This window comes from Macaca nemestrina, chromosome 5 (genome assembly GCF_043159975.1).
Source record: "Macaca nemestrina isolate mMacNem1 chromosome 5, mMacNem.hap1, whole genome shotgun sequence".
Classification (NCBI taxonomy): domain Eukaryota; kingdom Metazoa; phylum Chordata; class Mammalia; order Primates; family Cercopithecidae; genus Macaca; species Macaca nemestrina.
The window spans coordinates 11,908,324-11,925,074 of NC_092129.1; the positions used below are offsets into that span (position 1 = coordinate 11,908,324).

The window sequence follows — 16,751 nt, forward strand, 5'->3', positions numbered from 1 at the left end:
TTAGTAGGAAAGTAGGAACTAGTCCTGACTCACTTAGTAACTATACCCAGGCGAAGCTGCTTAACCTCAGGATTTCGTTGTCAACTGGAATCAACAATACCAACCCTAGGGGTAAAATAAAGATAAATGTGTGCAAATCCTGCCTGCAGTCTCGGGCAAGTCGTAGGTGTCCAAGAACTGTTCTTAGGTAGCCAGCCGGTGGGGACAAAGTCGTGTGCCTGCTGTCCTGGAGGAGGTCCCAAGGTCAGCTTACTTGCAAAGCAAGGGCACGGCGCAGGAGTGCTGACTACGGGTTGGAAGGGCGCTGGCTCTACCCTCCGCTCATAGGCCAGCTGGGCGGCGCTGACCAGCAGCTAGGCCCCGTCTTCCCTAGGAACGGCGCCGGGGCCCTGGGAGGGTACGAACGTCTTCTTGCAGTCAGGCCTCTGGACCCCGCGGCCGCCCCAGCGTAACCAAAGCTCAGGGGAAGGTGCCGCAGCCGCCTCGTGCAGCGCGATCCCCACCGGCACCCGGATCTGGGGGAGCCGGAGGCAGGGCCTTCGGGCCGTACCAACTCCACGGGGACAGGGGCCGCCTTCCCTCGGCCGCGCGCCGCCCAAGTAAGGCAGACAGGCAGCGAGGTTGCCGAGGCCGAGGCTAGCCTGCAGTCCCCTTTCTCCCCTGCCCTGGGCGCAGGGTGTACGGCAAGCGCGGGCGGGCGGGACAGGCCCGGGGGCGCCCTGCGTGCCCCCCCGGTTGGGCGCGGCGGGCGCGGGGCGGGGCCCGCGGGGGGGGGGCGGGGCGGCGGTGCCCTTGCGGCGCAGCTGGGGTCGCGGCGCTGTTCCCCGCGCTCTCTTAAGGCCGGCGGGCGGCGCAGGAGCCGCAGTTGTGGCTGTGGCGGGCTCTATAGCGGCTTCAGCAGATTGGCGGCATCAGCACCAACACCAGCACTAGCAGCATGTTGAGCCGGGCAGTTTGCGGGTGAGACGAAAGGGGACCCGGTCAAGGCCCCAAGGGCGAAGGGGCGCGCGGCGGGCAGGGCCTCCGCGGCGATGGCGACAGTGGCCGCACCGGGCCTGGCGGGGCCGGGGCACCTGCGGGCGGTTCTCCCGGGAGTGCGCGGCGCGGCGGCTGGAGCGGGGATCCGCAGGGAGGGGACGCGGGGTCTCGGGGGACGCCGCGCGCTGCCGTTCCTCGGCAACCCAGCCTGCGTAGACTGTCTCGCGGCGCGGACTGACCGGGCTGTGCTTTCGCGTCTTCAGCACCGGCAGGCAGTTGGCGCCGGCTTTGGGGTATCTGGGCTCCAGGCAGAAACACAGCCTCCCCGACCTGCCCTACGACTACGGCGCCCTGGAGCCTCACATCAACGCGCAGATCATGCAGCTGCACCACAGCAAGCACCACGCGGCCTACGTGAACAACCTGAACGTTACCGAGGAGAAGTACCAGGAGGCGTTGGCCAAGGGTAGGTTCCAGGCTGAGCGGCGGGAGGCAGTCCCCGGCAGAGGCGACCCCAGGGGAGCCGGGCCCCACACGAATGGGCCTCTCCGTGGGGGAGAACCCGCTTCGCGTTTGTACCGGTTCCGAGTTTTCCAGGCACAGTAGTCTCTCTTAAACACATGGTCTACCTCGTTGTAGAAGGAGTGCCTCGATGGGTTTGAACGCACTTCTGTCATCTCAGGGAACTTGGGGTCCTGCGAAGGAGTTTGTCTTAGTGTTGTAAGCCACATTCCGTTACCCATATTGCCAGCACTAGTGAATTGTAGGGCCTGAAAAGAAAGCTCTACTGTGTCACTCGTTTTTTTTGCAAACTAAAATTGTTCTTGTTGTATAATGTGTTTTGGCGAAATGTTTGGTCTCTCAGGTAGGTGTGCCAGCCGTTTGCAGGAGGGCTGAGAGCGCCTGTCCACTGGCGGCCCAGACATCATCAGGTCCGCAAGTGTCTCTGAGTGTCTCTGAGTGTCAGGGTCACCTCCTGATAGAAGTGGGAGTGGCGCCTTGCTGCCAGGTCACACTGAAGGTGGGAGACAGGAGGACACTACTCCGTGCTAGGAACCGTGGTCCTGGTCATCTTCCTGAGAGCAAACAGGGTCGGGAGTCCAGCCTAGGACTTGGAGACTCCCTGCGTCCCCAGCAACCCTGCAGGGGAAACTTCACTGAGCCCACTTGTTGACTTCAGGTGGGAGAAGAGGAGGCACACCACTGTGGTGTGCGTTACCAAAAAAGCAGTAACCTAACTGGTAAAGCAGTAACCTAACTGTGGAACAGTTCAGGATCTTTAGACTGGATACTTTTCTTGATTTCAGTTAGGGGTCAAAGTTCACAAGGAAAATAGCCCTTCAGTGGGAAACTGAAATAGGCTTGTTTTTATTTACTATTTACTCATATTTGTAATGCAATTAAAAAATATGGCGTTAACTTTTTTTTTTCCCCTCAAGAACTTGGTTGGTAAAACCAGGGGTATATGGACTTTTTGAGTCTGGGCCGTTTGTGGGTGTGTATGGGAATGTTATGTTTTAACGTTTTTTTTACAAAATAGTAGTGTCCTCTTAATCTATTCGTTAGTAGTGTGCGCAAGGAAGATAATCAATAGTCATGTTTTCAGACTCTGTATTGCTTGGTAAGCTAGGTAGTACAAAGTGTTTACTTTTCCTTAAATGTTTTGAATTTCGGGGTTATGAAATTTGTTGAGTAATTTTTTACACAGTGACATCTTGTTGACTGGAGGCATCTAGTGGAAAAGTGCGGTATTTCAGCCTGATTGTGTTTGAAGTAAATGACTAAACTAAAAGAGGAGGAAGTTACCACATTCTGGAAGATTTGCTTGAGACAGATGAACCTTGAATTACGGGAAAAGGCCCCGTGATTTAGGAAATAACAAATTTGGGAAACATGTAATGGGGAGAGACTGGGGAATACCCCAGTTGTGAAAGTAATTCCTGTAAGGCAACATCTGACACCCGGAAAGCTTTCTCTTCAGTATTTTAAAAACAACTTAATTTCAGTCCTTTACTTCTGGAATCAGAGCTTTACTTATGTAATACAACCCACTGGAAAAAAGCTTTATATTTTACTATATTGTTTATAAGTGAGTATCTGCAGAGCTTTCTTTTACTTAAACATATTTTTAAAATTATTAAAAAGTTAGATTTTCTTGTTTGAAATCTTGGGGAAAAAAGGTAAAACAATGTCATAATCTCATCACATGTAACTGATTAATGAATATTTTTCAACCCAAAGCATTTGACTTTTATTATTATTTGAGGCAAAAACTAAACTGAAGCCAAATAAAATGTTGAATTTCAGAAAAGTGTTCTTAAAAGCAGATATGAAGCCCTCAATTTTTATTAATTTTAAAATGAGTAAGCAAACTGTAAGATGTTAAGATTATTAAATTATCTCTCATTAAGCATGTATCTTTCCCATTTGAAAAATTGAGTTACTATTGATTTATTAAAAAATAATAGAAAACTTACATTTATTTTTAGGGTGACTCTCAATCAACTTTAATAAGGGAAACACAGTTCTATTAGAAAATTATTTGTAAACCTAGCAAAGGAAAAAAAAAGTTGGTGTCTTTAAATAACCCTTCGAGATTAGCCATGTATTCAGATATCACTTGGTCCTCTCCTCCTTTCTGAATTGCTGAACAACTGGAGCTTGTTTCAGAAAGCAGCATTGCCTATGTATGTTCCTTTTTTAAAAAATGTTTTTTTAAATTTTATCTAAAAAATAGACGGGGTCACACTATGTTGCCCAGGCTGTTCTTGAATTCCTGGGCTCCCCCACCTCAGCCTTCCGCAGTGCTAGGATTACAGGCGTGAGCCACCGTGCCTAGCTAGACATATGTTTTTTGTTTGTTTGTTTGTTTGTTTGTTTGTTTTGACGACAGAATCTCGATCTGTCCCCCAGGTTGGAGTGCAGTGATGTGATCTCGGCTTACTACAACCTCCGCCTCCTGGGTTCAGGCAGTTCTTCTGCCTCAGCCTCCTGAGTAGCTGGGATTACAGGTGCACACCACCACGGCTGGCTACTTTTTGTGGTTTTTTAAGTAGAGATGGGGTTTTTCCATGTTGGCCAAGCTGGTCTGGAACTCCTGACCTCAGGTGATCCACCCACCTTGGCCTCCCAAAGTGCTGGGATTACAGGTGTGAGCCACGTCACCTGGCCTTGTATGTACCTTTTTTTCTTTTTCTTTTTCTTTTTTTTTTTTTTTTGAGACAGAGTATTGCCCTGTTGCCCTGTCGCCCAGGCTGGAGTGCAGTGGCGCAGTCTCGGCTCACTGCAACCTCTGCTCCTGGGTTCAAGCTATTCTCCTGCCTCATGCTCTTGAGTAGCTGGGATTACAGGGACGCGCCACCATGCCTGGCTAATTTCTGTATTTTAGGGTTTCACCATGTTGACCAGGCTGGTCTTGAAATCCTGACCTCAAGAGATGTGCCCGCCTCGGCCTCCCAAAGTGCTGGGATTACAGGCTTGAGCCACTGCGCCCGACCCAGACATGTGTTCTTAATGTACACTTTCAGAACAGCAGTTGAGAACTTTTTCCAAAATGTAAGCTCCTTGAGAGCAGAGCTCTCAGTGGGTCTCTCTGTCCTTTACTTTGCTTCTCTGGTATCTTGTGGATAATATGCATGAAATATTTATTAAACAAGGGGATTTCCATTTTTTTCTAATATTAATAGTTCAGTTAATCTGTAGCATCTTGAAGACATAGAAAAGAATATTTTATTTTGCCTACTTGTTTGACAAGGTACCCATGCAGTATGCCAGGAGTTACAGGGCCTATCGGGATGGAGTAAAGGGTCTGGGAGGGTGGCAGGGAATTGCTAATTCATGTATGGTGTTTAGAGAAGGCTTCACTGATGGGGTTGATGCTTCAGTGGAGACTTGGAGGAGGAACAGGAATGCAGCATGAGGCTGTCATGGGGAAGACTGTTTAGCAGAGGCAGGAGTGCTCAGCTAGCCTTGAAGGGAACATCCGAGTTGGTCATGTGAGTGCAAAAATGCATGTGGATGCAGCTGGGTAAGCACGTGCTCAATGACGGGGTCAAGTGCAGCGCCTCTTGGTGGTGAGAGTAGCTGAGTGTAAGCACCTAGGGTTCACTGCAGTGAGAAGGAGAGCTTTTGGAGAGGGCAAAGCCCATCCCCCTCCCAAAACTGAGGGAATAGTGGCACCAGTGCGGTGGGAGATACTGGTCCTCTGTACCAATGAGGTGGCAGTAGAGTTAGGAAGAAGGGATTGGGTTCTGCTTGTGCTGTATTTTGTCTTTCATTTTTCCCTGTGTGCTTTTATATAGATTGGATGTATTTTAAAGGTAGAGCTGGCTTTGCTAATGGATATGCTGGTGGATTGGATGTGGGGTGAAGGGAGAGGAGTCAAAAATGACATCAGGTTCCCAAGGATGTCCTGAGGGACAGAGCTGGCATTTACTGAGATCGGAGGGGACAATAGGAGGACTTAAGTTTGGGGTTGAACGTCAGGAGTTCAGTTTTGAGTATGTTGAGTTTCTTGTTAATGGGACTTGGAGATATTTCCCAATGAATGGTTGTCTGTCTTGAAAATGAGAGTTGAAAGTTTTCTGTACAGTCTGTGTGTTGAGCCATACATTTTGGCATTCTATTATTTTATTTGATTGTCCTCTTTGGTGTTTCATTTCCTGAAATCTCTTCTATCTAAAAGACCCTGAGCCTAGCAGCCAGGAGTGAATTTTCTAGCTTTTCCACCTCTGCTAGGCCCTTCATCATGTCTGGGACAAATAATTTTGGAGGGAGGTAAATTTTAGGACAAACAGGGATGTTATAGATAAGCTGGTCCCATTATCTAATAGCTTACAAAGAAAAAAATATAATGTATAAAGTGGTTGAAAAAGTAAGAGTTATAAAAAAAAATGTGTTTGCATTTTAACTTTTCAGGAGATGTTACAGCCCAGATAGCTCTTCAGCCTGCACTGAAGTTCAATGGTGGTGGTCATATCAATCATAGCATTTTCTGGACAAACCTCAGCCCTAATGGTGGTGGAGAACCCAAAGGTTAGTATATATTGGTGCACCCTTATCTTCATCTTGTGCACAGTAGGAGTCAATGGTTGATTTACTTACGTTACCTTATAGTTGTTTTTTTTTTTTTTTTTGAGATGGAGTTTTATTCTTGTTGCCCAGGCTGGAGTACAGTGGTGCAGTCTTGGCTCACTGCAACCTCCACTTCCCGGATTCAAGTGATTCTCCTGCCTCAGGCTCCCGAGTAGCTGGGATTACAGGCGCCTGCCAGCATGCCTGGCTAATTTTTGCATTTTTAGTAGAGATGAGGTTTCACCATGTTGGCCAGGCTGGTCTTGAACTCCTGACCTCATGATCTGCCTGCCTTGGCCTCCCAAAGTGCTGGGATTACAGGTGTGAGCCACTGTGCCCAGCCTAAGTTACCTTATTCTTACCAGAGGTATCATAGTGGCATATTTTTCATAACAACGAGTACGATAAAAGTTGTAACTTTCAAAAGGACACAAGTAGGAATGGAGAATGCATTCATGGAGTTAGGTCATAAGATTTTATGTTCACACACACATAGAATATCACATCAACTCCACCTTCTGGTTTCTGGACTGTACTACATATTAGGGAAAGACTGAGAAACTTTGTTTTATGAAGTTTCTTTTTGTTTTGAGACGGAGTCTTACTGTCGCCCATGCTGGAGTGCAGTGGTGTGATCTCGGCTCACTGCAACCTCCGCCTTTCAGGTTCATGCAATTCTCGTGCCTCAGCCACCCAAGTAGCTGGGATTACAGGCATGTGGCATCACTCCTGGCTAATTTTTGTATTTTTAGTAGAGACAGGGTTTCACCATGTTGGCCAGGCTGGTCTTGAACTCTTGGCCTCAAGTGATCCACCCACCTCGGCCTCCCAAAGTACTGTGGTACGGATATGAGCCACCGCGCCCAGCCTAAAAAAGATGAACTTTCTGTTTACTAGTTAGTTTCTAGGGCCTGGATTAGATAGTTAACCTTCTGTACCTTTTTTCATCTATGTGATACAGGGATAACAATGGTGTTGTTTTGAGAATTAAATTACAGTGTCATTTGCTATTTTTCACTCTTCCTAACTGATAAAAAGTCAGTTGTTCCAGGAAATTAGGTTTTCTGGGTATTTTTTAAAAGTGTTCAGGGAATGAGGAGAGGACAGGGCTAGATGATCTTGTTCGCTATCACTGTTTCCTTGACTTCCTGTGTAGCTTGTGGAGGCCCAGATGACTTCAATTATCTTCCTCACCCAGGGAAGGCATGAGGCCTAAATGTAGTTCTTCTCTCTTGTTTCTGGGCTCCGGATATGCACGCTAAGTTTCTGTGGTTTTATTGTTCGTTTTTAATCAGTGTTATGGAAGGCAACCTATCTTACGCACTTGAAATAAGCAATTTCATTTTAAGGTAATGATGACTGAGGGGAGTAAGCATGGGAAACTGGGCAACTTTTTATTTTTGTTTTTGTTTATTATTATTTTTGAGATGGAGTTTAGCTCTTTCGCCCAGGCTACAGTCAAGTGGCTTGATCTTGGCTCACTGCAACCTCCGCCCACCCCGGGTTCAAGCGATTCTCTGCCTCAGCCTCCCGAGTAGCTAGGATTATAGGTGCCCGCCACCGTGCCCGGCTAATTTTTTTGTATTTTTAGTAGAGAAGGATTTCTCCATGTTGGCCAGGCTGGTTTGAAACTCCTGACCTCAGATGATCCACCCGCCTCAGCTTCCCAAAGTACTAGGATTACAGGTGTGAGCCACTGTGCCCAGCCAACTTATTTTTCTTCTGAGTTCAGTCTTCTAGACTATCGGTTAATACTTATGAAGTTTTGTCAGTTATCAGAATATCAGATATATTCATATGCAACCAATGGTTTTGGTACACTGCCATTTTTTTTTAATCTGTACCATTTCATTCCATCATTTGTGCTTACAAAGATGATTACTTTTAAACCCGTAGAATAAGAGAAGTGCGATTTTGACCCAGTTGATTTAGTTGATGTGACTAATCTAGAATTATATTCTGTATTGCTACAGAATAAAAGGGTTGTAGCTCTTAAAGTATACCCTTAGTTCAGTCATAGAGAAAATCGCCCATTTTAAAACAATGTTATCAAGACAGAAGGATCTGGGCTGCCCTGGATAAGAACAATAGCTTTATTCCCAAATAGAGACATAGAAGAAGCAGGGTAGAAGTCAAGGGAAAATTTTCTATTCAGGGAAAAGAAAAAGCTAACAGAAGTAGTATTTCTTTCCTAACAAAAATAGCACAGTGAGTGGGGAAATCCCTCTAACATGATTCATTAAAAAATGTAAACTATGCAGCTGAAGGCCATTATCCTAAGCAAGTTAACCCAGGAACAGAAAACCAAATGCCACAAGTGGAAGCTAAACATGGGGTACTTATGGACGTAAAGATGGCAACAATAGACACTGGGGACAGAGCAGGGAGGGAGAGAGAAGGGGAGGGGGTGAAAAACTGTTGTGTACTAAACTCACTACCTGGATGATGGGATCAATTGCACCCCAGACCTCAGCATCACATGATAACCCACGTAACAAGCCTGAGCATGTACCCTCTGAATTTAAAATAAAATTTGAACCGGGTGCGGTGGCTCATGCCTGTATTCCCGGCACTTTGGGAGGCCAAGGCAGGTGGATCTCCTGAGGTCGGGAGTTTGAGACCAGCCTGACCAACATGGAGAAACCCTGACTCTACTAAAAACACAAAATTAGCCAGGCGTGGTGGTGCATACCTGTAATCCCAGCTACTCGGGAGGCTGAGGCAGGAGAATCGCTTGAACCTGGGAGGCGGAGGTTGCAGTGAGCCGAGATTATGCCATTGCACTCTAGCCTGGGCAACAAGAGTGAAACTCCGTCTCAAAAAGTAAAAAATTAAAAAAAAAAAATGTTTAAAAAACGAAAACATGTGAATTAAAATTGTGCAACTTAGATCCAGGTGTCGCTTTCTGATGTCTAGTTTCTTGGGCCCTATGACAAAAGTATTTTAATACATGTAATACAACATTTTTTGTAATTGTTGAAATCTGTTCATTTGTGGGTGTTTTTGGATTTTTTTAAAATAGGGGAGTTGCTGGAAGCCATCAAACGTGACTTTGGTTCCTTTGAAAAGTTTAAGGAGAAGCTGACGGCTGCATCTGTTGGTGTCCAAGGCTCAGGTTGGGGTTGGCTTGGTTTTAATAAGGAACGGGGACAGTTACAAATTGCTGCTTGTCTGAATCAGGATCCACTGCAAGGAACAACAGGTTAGATTTAAAAATTGTCATTTCATTTGGGAGAGATGCTCTGCTGTAAAGCATTCAACTAGAAATAAGGAAACCCAGCAGTGTTTTCACTTACGATCATGTAATACCTTGTGCGAATCTTAACAGATAACACTCAGAATCTTGTGTAAGTAAAAATGTTTTACAAGTCCTGATATTTCATAAAATAAGTGCATGTAATTTTATAGGTACATTAACAAAAATGTTTTGCATTTATTTATTTATTTATTTTTAAATTTTTTCTTTTTTTTTTTTTTGAGATGGAGTTTTGCTCTTGTTGCCCAGGCTGGAGTACAATGGTGCGATCTCAGCTCACTGCAATCTCCGCCTTCTGGGTTCAAGCAATTCTCCTGCCTCAGCCTCCTGAGTAGCTAGGATTACAGGCATGCACCACCATGCCCGTCTAATTTCGTATTTTTAGTAGAGATGGGGTTTCTCCACGTTGGTCAGGCTGGTCTCGAATTCCCTACCTCAGATGATCTGCCCGCCTCGGCCTCCCAAAGTGCTGCGATTATAGGCGTGAGCCACCATGCCCAGCCTATTTATTTATTTATTTTTTTGAGACAGATCTCACTCTGTTGCCCAGGCTGGAGTGCAGTGGTGCAATCTCGGCTCACTGCAACCTCCGCCTCCCGGGTTCAAGCGATTCTTCTGCCTCAGCCTCCCAAATAGCTGGGATTACAGGCATATACCACCATACCTGGATACTTTTTGTACTTTTAGTAGAGATGGGGTTTCATCATGTTGGCCAGGCTGGTCTCGAACTCCTGACCTCAAGAGATCCACCTGCCTCGGCCTCCCAAAGTGCTGGGATTATAGGCATGAGCCACTGCGCCTGGCCTAAGAGTTTTCTTAAATGAATGTTTTACAGTTAGAACCAAATTCTTCATTTACCTCACTTAATTTCTGAAAACACTGTGTCCTCCAACTGCTCTGTGTTCCCAAAGATTAAAATTAGACTTGCGGAGCGGAGCTGTTTTCTCATAAACCCCTGTGAGTGCCCAGACCCTTTGGAGGAGGTTCTCAGGGGGCCTCTGCCCACTCCCACGGATGTAATACCCCCTTCCTGCCGCTCCTAAGACCACCATGAGGAACACTGAGAATTGGCTCTTGAATGAATTTGTTGGCATTTTTAAGAATAGCTATTAAAATACTGTTATTAATTTTCCTAAGTCTATTTTATTTATTGTTAGTATTTGTCACATTTTGTTTGTAAACAATAAATTTAAAATATTCTATAGGAATATTCATTCTTATCTAGATTTCCTATTTCTATTAAAAAAACAAGTGAATGAGATTGTTACAAAGGGTCATTTTGTATGGGTGGAATAATAAAAGTTGAACGTGAGAAGATGCAGTGTTTTAGACTGAAACTGATGGCTCGTTCTTTTTTCCCCTTCTTTCTAACAGGCCTTATTCCACTGCTGGGGATTGATGTGTGGGAGCACGCTTATTACCTTCAGTATAAAAATGTCAGGCCTGATTACCTAAAAGCTATTTGGAATGTAATCAACTGGGAGAATGTAACTGAAAGATACATGGCTTGCAAAAAGTAAACCACGATCATTATACTGAGTATGTTAAGCTCTTTATGACTATTTTTGTAGTGGTATAGAGTACTGCAGAATACAGTAAGCTGCTCTATTGTAGCGTTTCTTGATGTTGCTTAGTCACATGTTTCATAAGCAACTTAATGTTCTGAATAATTTCTTACTAAACATTTTGTTATTGGGCAAGTGATTGAAAATAGTAAATGCTTTGTGTGATTGAGTCTGATTGGACATTTTCTTCAGAGAGCTAAATTATAATTGTCATTATAAAACCATCAAAAATATTCCATCCTTATGCTTTGGGGACTTGCAGGGATGCCTTTCCAATCCTATTTCATTGCAGTTATAGAAAATCTAGTCTTTTTGCCCCAGTTACTTAACAATAAAATATTAACACTTTCCCAAGGGAAACCCTCGGCTTTCTATAGAAAACTGCACTTTTTGTTGAGTAATCCTCTGCAGTGATACTTCCGGTAGAAGTCACCCAGTGGTTTTGTTATGGTCAAATGTTCCTGAATAGTTTTTGCAAATAGAGCTGTATACTGTTTAAATGTAGCAGGTGTAACTGAACTGGGGTTTGCTCACCTGCGCAGTAAAGGCAAACTTCAACAGCAAAACTGCAAAAAGGTGGTTTTTGCAGCAGGAGAAAGGAGGATGTTTCTTTGCAGGGCGCCAAGCAAGGAGAATTGGGCAGCTCATACTTAAGACCCGATCTCCATGATGACTTCCAAGCTAGAGTTTTTAAAGGCAGTGGTAAATTTCAGGAAAGCAGAAGCTAAAGGCAAAATTATAAATCAGTTGAGATCGGGTGCATTCAGGGTGGAATGGCTGTATACCAAAATTGTAAATCAATACATGAAGCTTATATATTGGTTTGGCCTGAAAAGTGAAGTGGGCGGGCTTACAGGTTATGGTGGATTCAAAGACTCCCTGATTTGTGATTGGTTAAGGAAGCAAAGCTTTGTCTAAAAACTTGGGGTCCACAGAAAGGAACAAAAAGGTCGGGCCAGGCCCCTCAGCAAGAAACTTAGAACAAAGAATGGAGGTCAGAGTTTAGTCCCTGGTGTTCCCCCTTATCTGATGTCTGTGTGAATCCATTTGGTGGGGATCTGGGTTTCTGAAAAGTAGCTCAGGGACACATGTTAAGGATGTTTCTAGGAGACTAACTTCCCTGGCTATTGTTTGAAACTGTATTACCTTCTTGCTTATCAGGTTGCTCGTTTACTTCTCAGGGCTAGCTAGGTGCCTGGAATTTTCAGTGAAGGAACTCAAGATTTTCCTTTATTTCTGTGCTTGTGGGAATCCCCCTGGCACACCCCAAAGAGGGGTCCCTGCTCCATCTCACAGGGATCTTTTTTTATATTTGGCTTATCATGCATTTCCCATGTTGTTTCATCATCTCCCTAATTTCCTGTTTTTGAGTATTTCATTTGTTTCTAATTGTTATTACAGATCATGCTGGGGTGGGGTGAGTAACTCTGTGCACATAGGTTTATCTCCTATTGGAATATTTTCTTTATATAGGCTTTTTTTTTTTTTTTCTGGAGACGGAGTCTTGCTCTGTTGTCCAGGCTGGAGTGCAGTGGCGTGATCTCGGCTCACTGCAACCTCCACTTCCCGGGTTCAAGTGATTCTCCCACCTCAGCCTCCTGAGTAGCTGGGATTACAGGTACATGCTACCACGCGCGGCTAATTTTTGTATTTTTAGTAGAGACACGGTTTCACCATGTTGGCCAGGGTGGTCTCGAACTCCTGACCTCAAGTGATCCATCTGGCTCGGCCTCCCAAAGTGCTGGGATTACAGGCATGAGCCACGGCACCTGGCCTGTATAGACTTTTCTCTTAAACCTATTTAGTAATGTTTTCCCAAGTTTATTTTTAATTTTTAATTTTTTCCCCAACCTTATTTTTCTATTTTTTTTTTTAAGGAAAAATGGGGTAACTTAGCAGTTTCAATATTGAAGACTGAAGTTAAAAAAAAATTTAAATTCAAGGTACTTTTAAAATTCAATTAGAAAAGTAGGCTTTAAAAATTATTAGAGACGGGAGTACCGAAACTGTGTGTGTGTATGTGTGCGTACGCATGCTCGTGGATTGGAAAAACTTTGGAGACTGATGGCTTTTCATTATATATGTATCACAGTGAAACGGCTTTTATGTGTCATGTAAGATTACTACTTGCCTCTCTAAACAAGGTGGTGACTCTGTGTAAGTAGATGGGCAAGTGGAACCTTTTGGAAGATGAGCTTTTGAATATAAGTCGTCTGCTAGATCATGGTTTGTATTGAACTAACAAGGTTTGCAGATCTGCTGACTTACATAAAGCTTTTTGATTCCTACTAAGCTTTAAGATTTAAAAAATAATCAATGTTGAAATTTCTATGGGGCTCTATTTTTGCTTTGGCTTTCTGGTGAGAGAGTGAGGAAGCGTTCTTTCCTTCACTGTTTGTCTTCTCTTCTGGATAGATTGATTTTAAGAGACTGAGGGAATTTACAAACTAAAGAATTTAATCATCTGGTGGAAAAGGAGACTTTAAGATTGTAAAACAGGCTGGGTGGGGTGACTCACATCTGTAATCCCAGCACTTCGGGAGGCCAAGGCAGGTGGATCGCTTGAAGGAGTTCAAGACCAGCCCGGCCAACATGGTGAAACCCTGTCTCTACTAAAATACAAAAAAATTTTAAAAAGATCGTTTAGCTCTGTTTTTCATAATAGAAATAGAAAAAGTAAAGTTGCCTTTTCTTCTGAAAAGAGCAAGTATTGTTCAGACCAAGAAGGGTTTTTGTGATTGAATCACCAGTGCCTGTCCTAGTCATAGCTGTGCTTCAAAAATCTTAGCATGATTAGTGTTGGAGTAAAACAAGGAAGCAAAGCAAATTCTGTTTTTGAAATTCTGTTGCTTGAACTATTTTGTAATAATTAAACTTTGATGTTGAGAAATTACAACTTTATTGTACACTTCATTGCAGCTTGAAATTCATGGTCTTAAAGTGAGATTTGAGTTTCTATTGAGCACCTTTAAAAAAGTAATACCAAACCATAAAGTTAAAATTGATGTATATTGAGTCATATCTAAAACCAGGTATAAACGTAAATTGTATTTCCTGTTTTAATTTCAGGGGAACTACTGTTTGGGAAAGCTATTATTAGGCAAATGTTTTAAAAATTACTGTTTCTCATTTTCAGTCATACTCTAATGATCTCAGCAAGATAATGTCCTGTCTGCTAAGATGTGCATCAAGCCTGGTACATACTGAAAATCCTATAAGGTCCTGGATAATTTTTGTTTGATTATTCATTGAAGAAACATTTATTTTCCAATTGTATGAAGTTTTTGACTTAATAAAGGAATCTGTCAACCATCAAAGAGGTCTGCATTATGCTTGCATGTCAAAAACATTAAAAGTTCTATAATGTTCTATCATTTTCACTGAGTTTCCGTGGGAAAGGAATCGTAAATAATAGGTAGTTGAAATACTACTTTTAAGACCAAGAACTCTATCTCCAGTCATATCTGTAATAACATCATCTGATAACATAAAAGCATAGTATTAGGGATATAGGACAAAACCAAAGTGTTTTTGCTGTTGTCACATACCACTCAATACTTTTATACCAGATTGTCCAGTGGACACCAGCTGGATGTCCTATAATTCAATTCTGATACTATCTACCTGGAATTGAAGTCAGATCCTACAAGTGGAGGGCTCAGACCACAAGACTGCCCCCACTTCAGATACCAATCGCAAGTCCCTGTGCTTCTGACTGGCTATAAAATGGGGTTCCCATGACCCCTTCCTTGGTTTTGATTTATTTGCTAGAGCAGCTCCCAGAACACAGGGAAACACTCTACTTATGTTTACCCATTTTTAATTTTATTACTTTATTAAAATTACATATTGGGTACAATACTAATTTACTGTAAAGGATATTTCATTTATTTATTTATTTAGAGATGGAGTCTCACTGCATCATCCAGGCTGGAGTGTGGTGGTGCAATCTTAGCTCACTGCAACCTCCTCCTCCTAAGTTCAAGCGATTCTCGTGCCTCAGCCTCCCAAGCAGCTGGGATTACAAGTGTGCACCACCACACCCAGCTAATTTTTGTATTTTTAGTAGAAATGGGGTTTCACTCCGTTGGCCAGGCTGGTCTCAAATTCATGACCTCAAGTCATCCACCCACCTCAGCCTCCCAAAGTGCTGAGATTACAGGTGTGAGCCACCGCCTCTGGCCTGTAGAGGATATTTCAAAGGATACAGATGAACAGCCAGATGGGAGAGATGCACAGGGCAAAACATATGGGAAGGGGTATGGAGCTTTCCTGCCCTCTCCACGCCATCAGCTACCCAGAAGCTCATCTGGACCCTGACCCTTTGGGGTTTTATGGAGGCTTCATTATGTCCATTATGTCAGCATGATTACCATTGGCCATTGACGATTAACTCAACCTGCAGCCCCTCTCCCCTTTATGGAGGTTGTGGGCTGAGGCTGGGAGTCTAAACTCTTTAATCTTGCCTTGGTCTTTCTGGTGAGCAGCCCCCCATCCTGAAGCTACCTAGGGGCTCCCAGCCGCCAATCATTTCATTAGCAAACAAAAGATACTTCAAGGGGTTTACAGCCAAGAGACCAAGCAAGGATTAAGACAATATATATATTTCTTATAAATAACATGATCACAAATAGTATTTTATATATTTCTCATAATAACTGGGTGTGGTCGCTCACACCTATCATCCCAGCTACTAACAGGCTAAGGCAGGAGGATCACAGGCCCAGGAGTGTGAGGCTATAGTGAGCTATGTGCTACTGCACTCCAGCCTGGGTAACAGTGTGAAACCCTGTCTCAAAGTTCTTGTAGCATCTTAGAACATTAACCAACCACAGAATATTGCCTTCACTCTGAAAAAGTAATCATACTTTTACAAGATGTATTTTACATAAAGTTCTGGTGATATTTTACTCTGGTCATTGGAATATAGGAGCTTACCACCTGGTACCACTCTTCTTAGAGTGGTATACTATTTGGTATAGTACCGGCATACTATTTGGAAAGGGATGTTAAGCTGGCATGACCTGTCTAGGGTGAATTCATGCCGTCTGCTTTCATCGTGGGCTTTATAGTAATGAGAGTGCTTCTGTTGTCAAGATGATTCTGGGACATGTTAAAAAAATGAAGGTGTCTCAGTGTGTGAAAAGGAAGGAGCATGAATGCTTTCAAGTTCCTGTGACATGCTTGTCATCTTTCAGTGTGTCCCATTGTTGCACCCAGTAGTCTCGATGCGCAGTGTCACGGGTGATTCCAAGTTTGTCTCTCTGCCCACTATAACATGTGCTCCATGAAGTCCCAGAACATGAGGTTCTTGTTCATTTGTGTGTCTGGGTCCATATCCAAATATTAAACACTGTGACTAACTGTATTTATCATTTTGTAAATATGGGTATCTCCAAGGCTCAGAAGTTAACACAGCATATCCATAGAGAGGTTTGACAGCATGGCTGTGGTGACTGGGAAGGCCTTATGCTTGCTTCTCCTTCTGCTGCTTGCCTTTGTGTCGGCATGGAAAGAACATTGAATTAGGTACTGGAAGGCCTGAGTCCTGGTCTTGGAGATTTTACCAAAGCACCTGTGGGATATTGGTCAAGATGCCTGGTTTTAGTCCTGCTCCTTTGCTGTGAAAGAGAATCTTAAGGTGCCAACTCTGGCATTTTATGGTTTTCTCTGTGTATTTACTATGATTATAGTGGATAAGTGGATATTGATATTATTAAATCGTCATGTCCTTTACAGAAGACATACAACTTATATCCTTTAAATGAAGTTCTCCAACCAGTAGGGTATGCTTGCTGGTAGTGCTCACAGCCGGCACCATTCTTCACTGGGGCTCAGAGTGGATGCCCGGAGGAAAAAAAAAATGAATCTTTTAGCTC

At 43.8% G+C, this 16,751-nt stretch overlaps 1 protein-coding gene across 2 annotated transcripts; it reads left to right on the plus strand.

Annotated features, from left to right (window-relative positions):
- The first annotated feature begins 801 nt into the window (after positions 1–801).
- Positions 802–14,189, plus strand: SOD2 (superoxide dismutase 2). Of its 2 annotated transcripts, XM_011758857.2 has the most exons (6): positions 802–960; positions 1,242–1,444; positions 5,896–6,012; positions 9,074–9,253; positions 10,682–10,846; positions 14,009–14,189. In XM_011758857.2, the coding sequence occupies exons 1-5, from the start codon at positions 938–940 to the stop codon at positions 10,825–10,827; spliced, it is 669 nt and encodes a 222-aa protein (XP_011757159.2). In that variant the 5' UTR covers positions 802–937; the 3' UTR covers positions 10,828–10,846; positions 14,009–14,189.
- Positions 14,190–16,751: the final 2,562 nt, after the last annotated feature.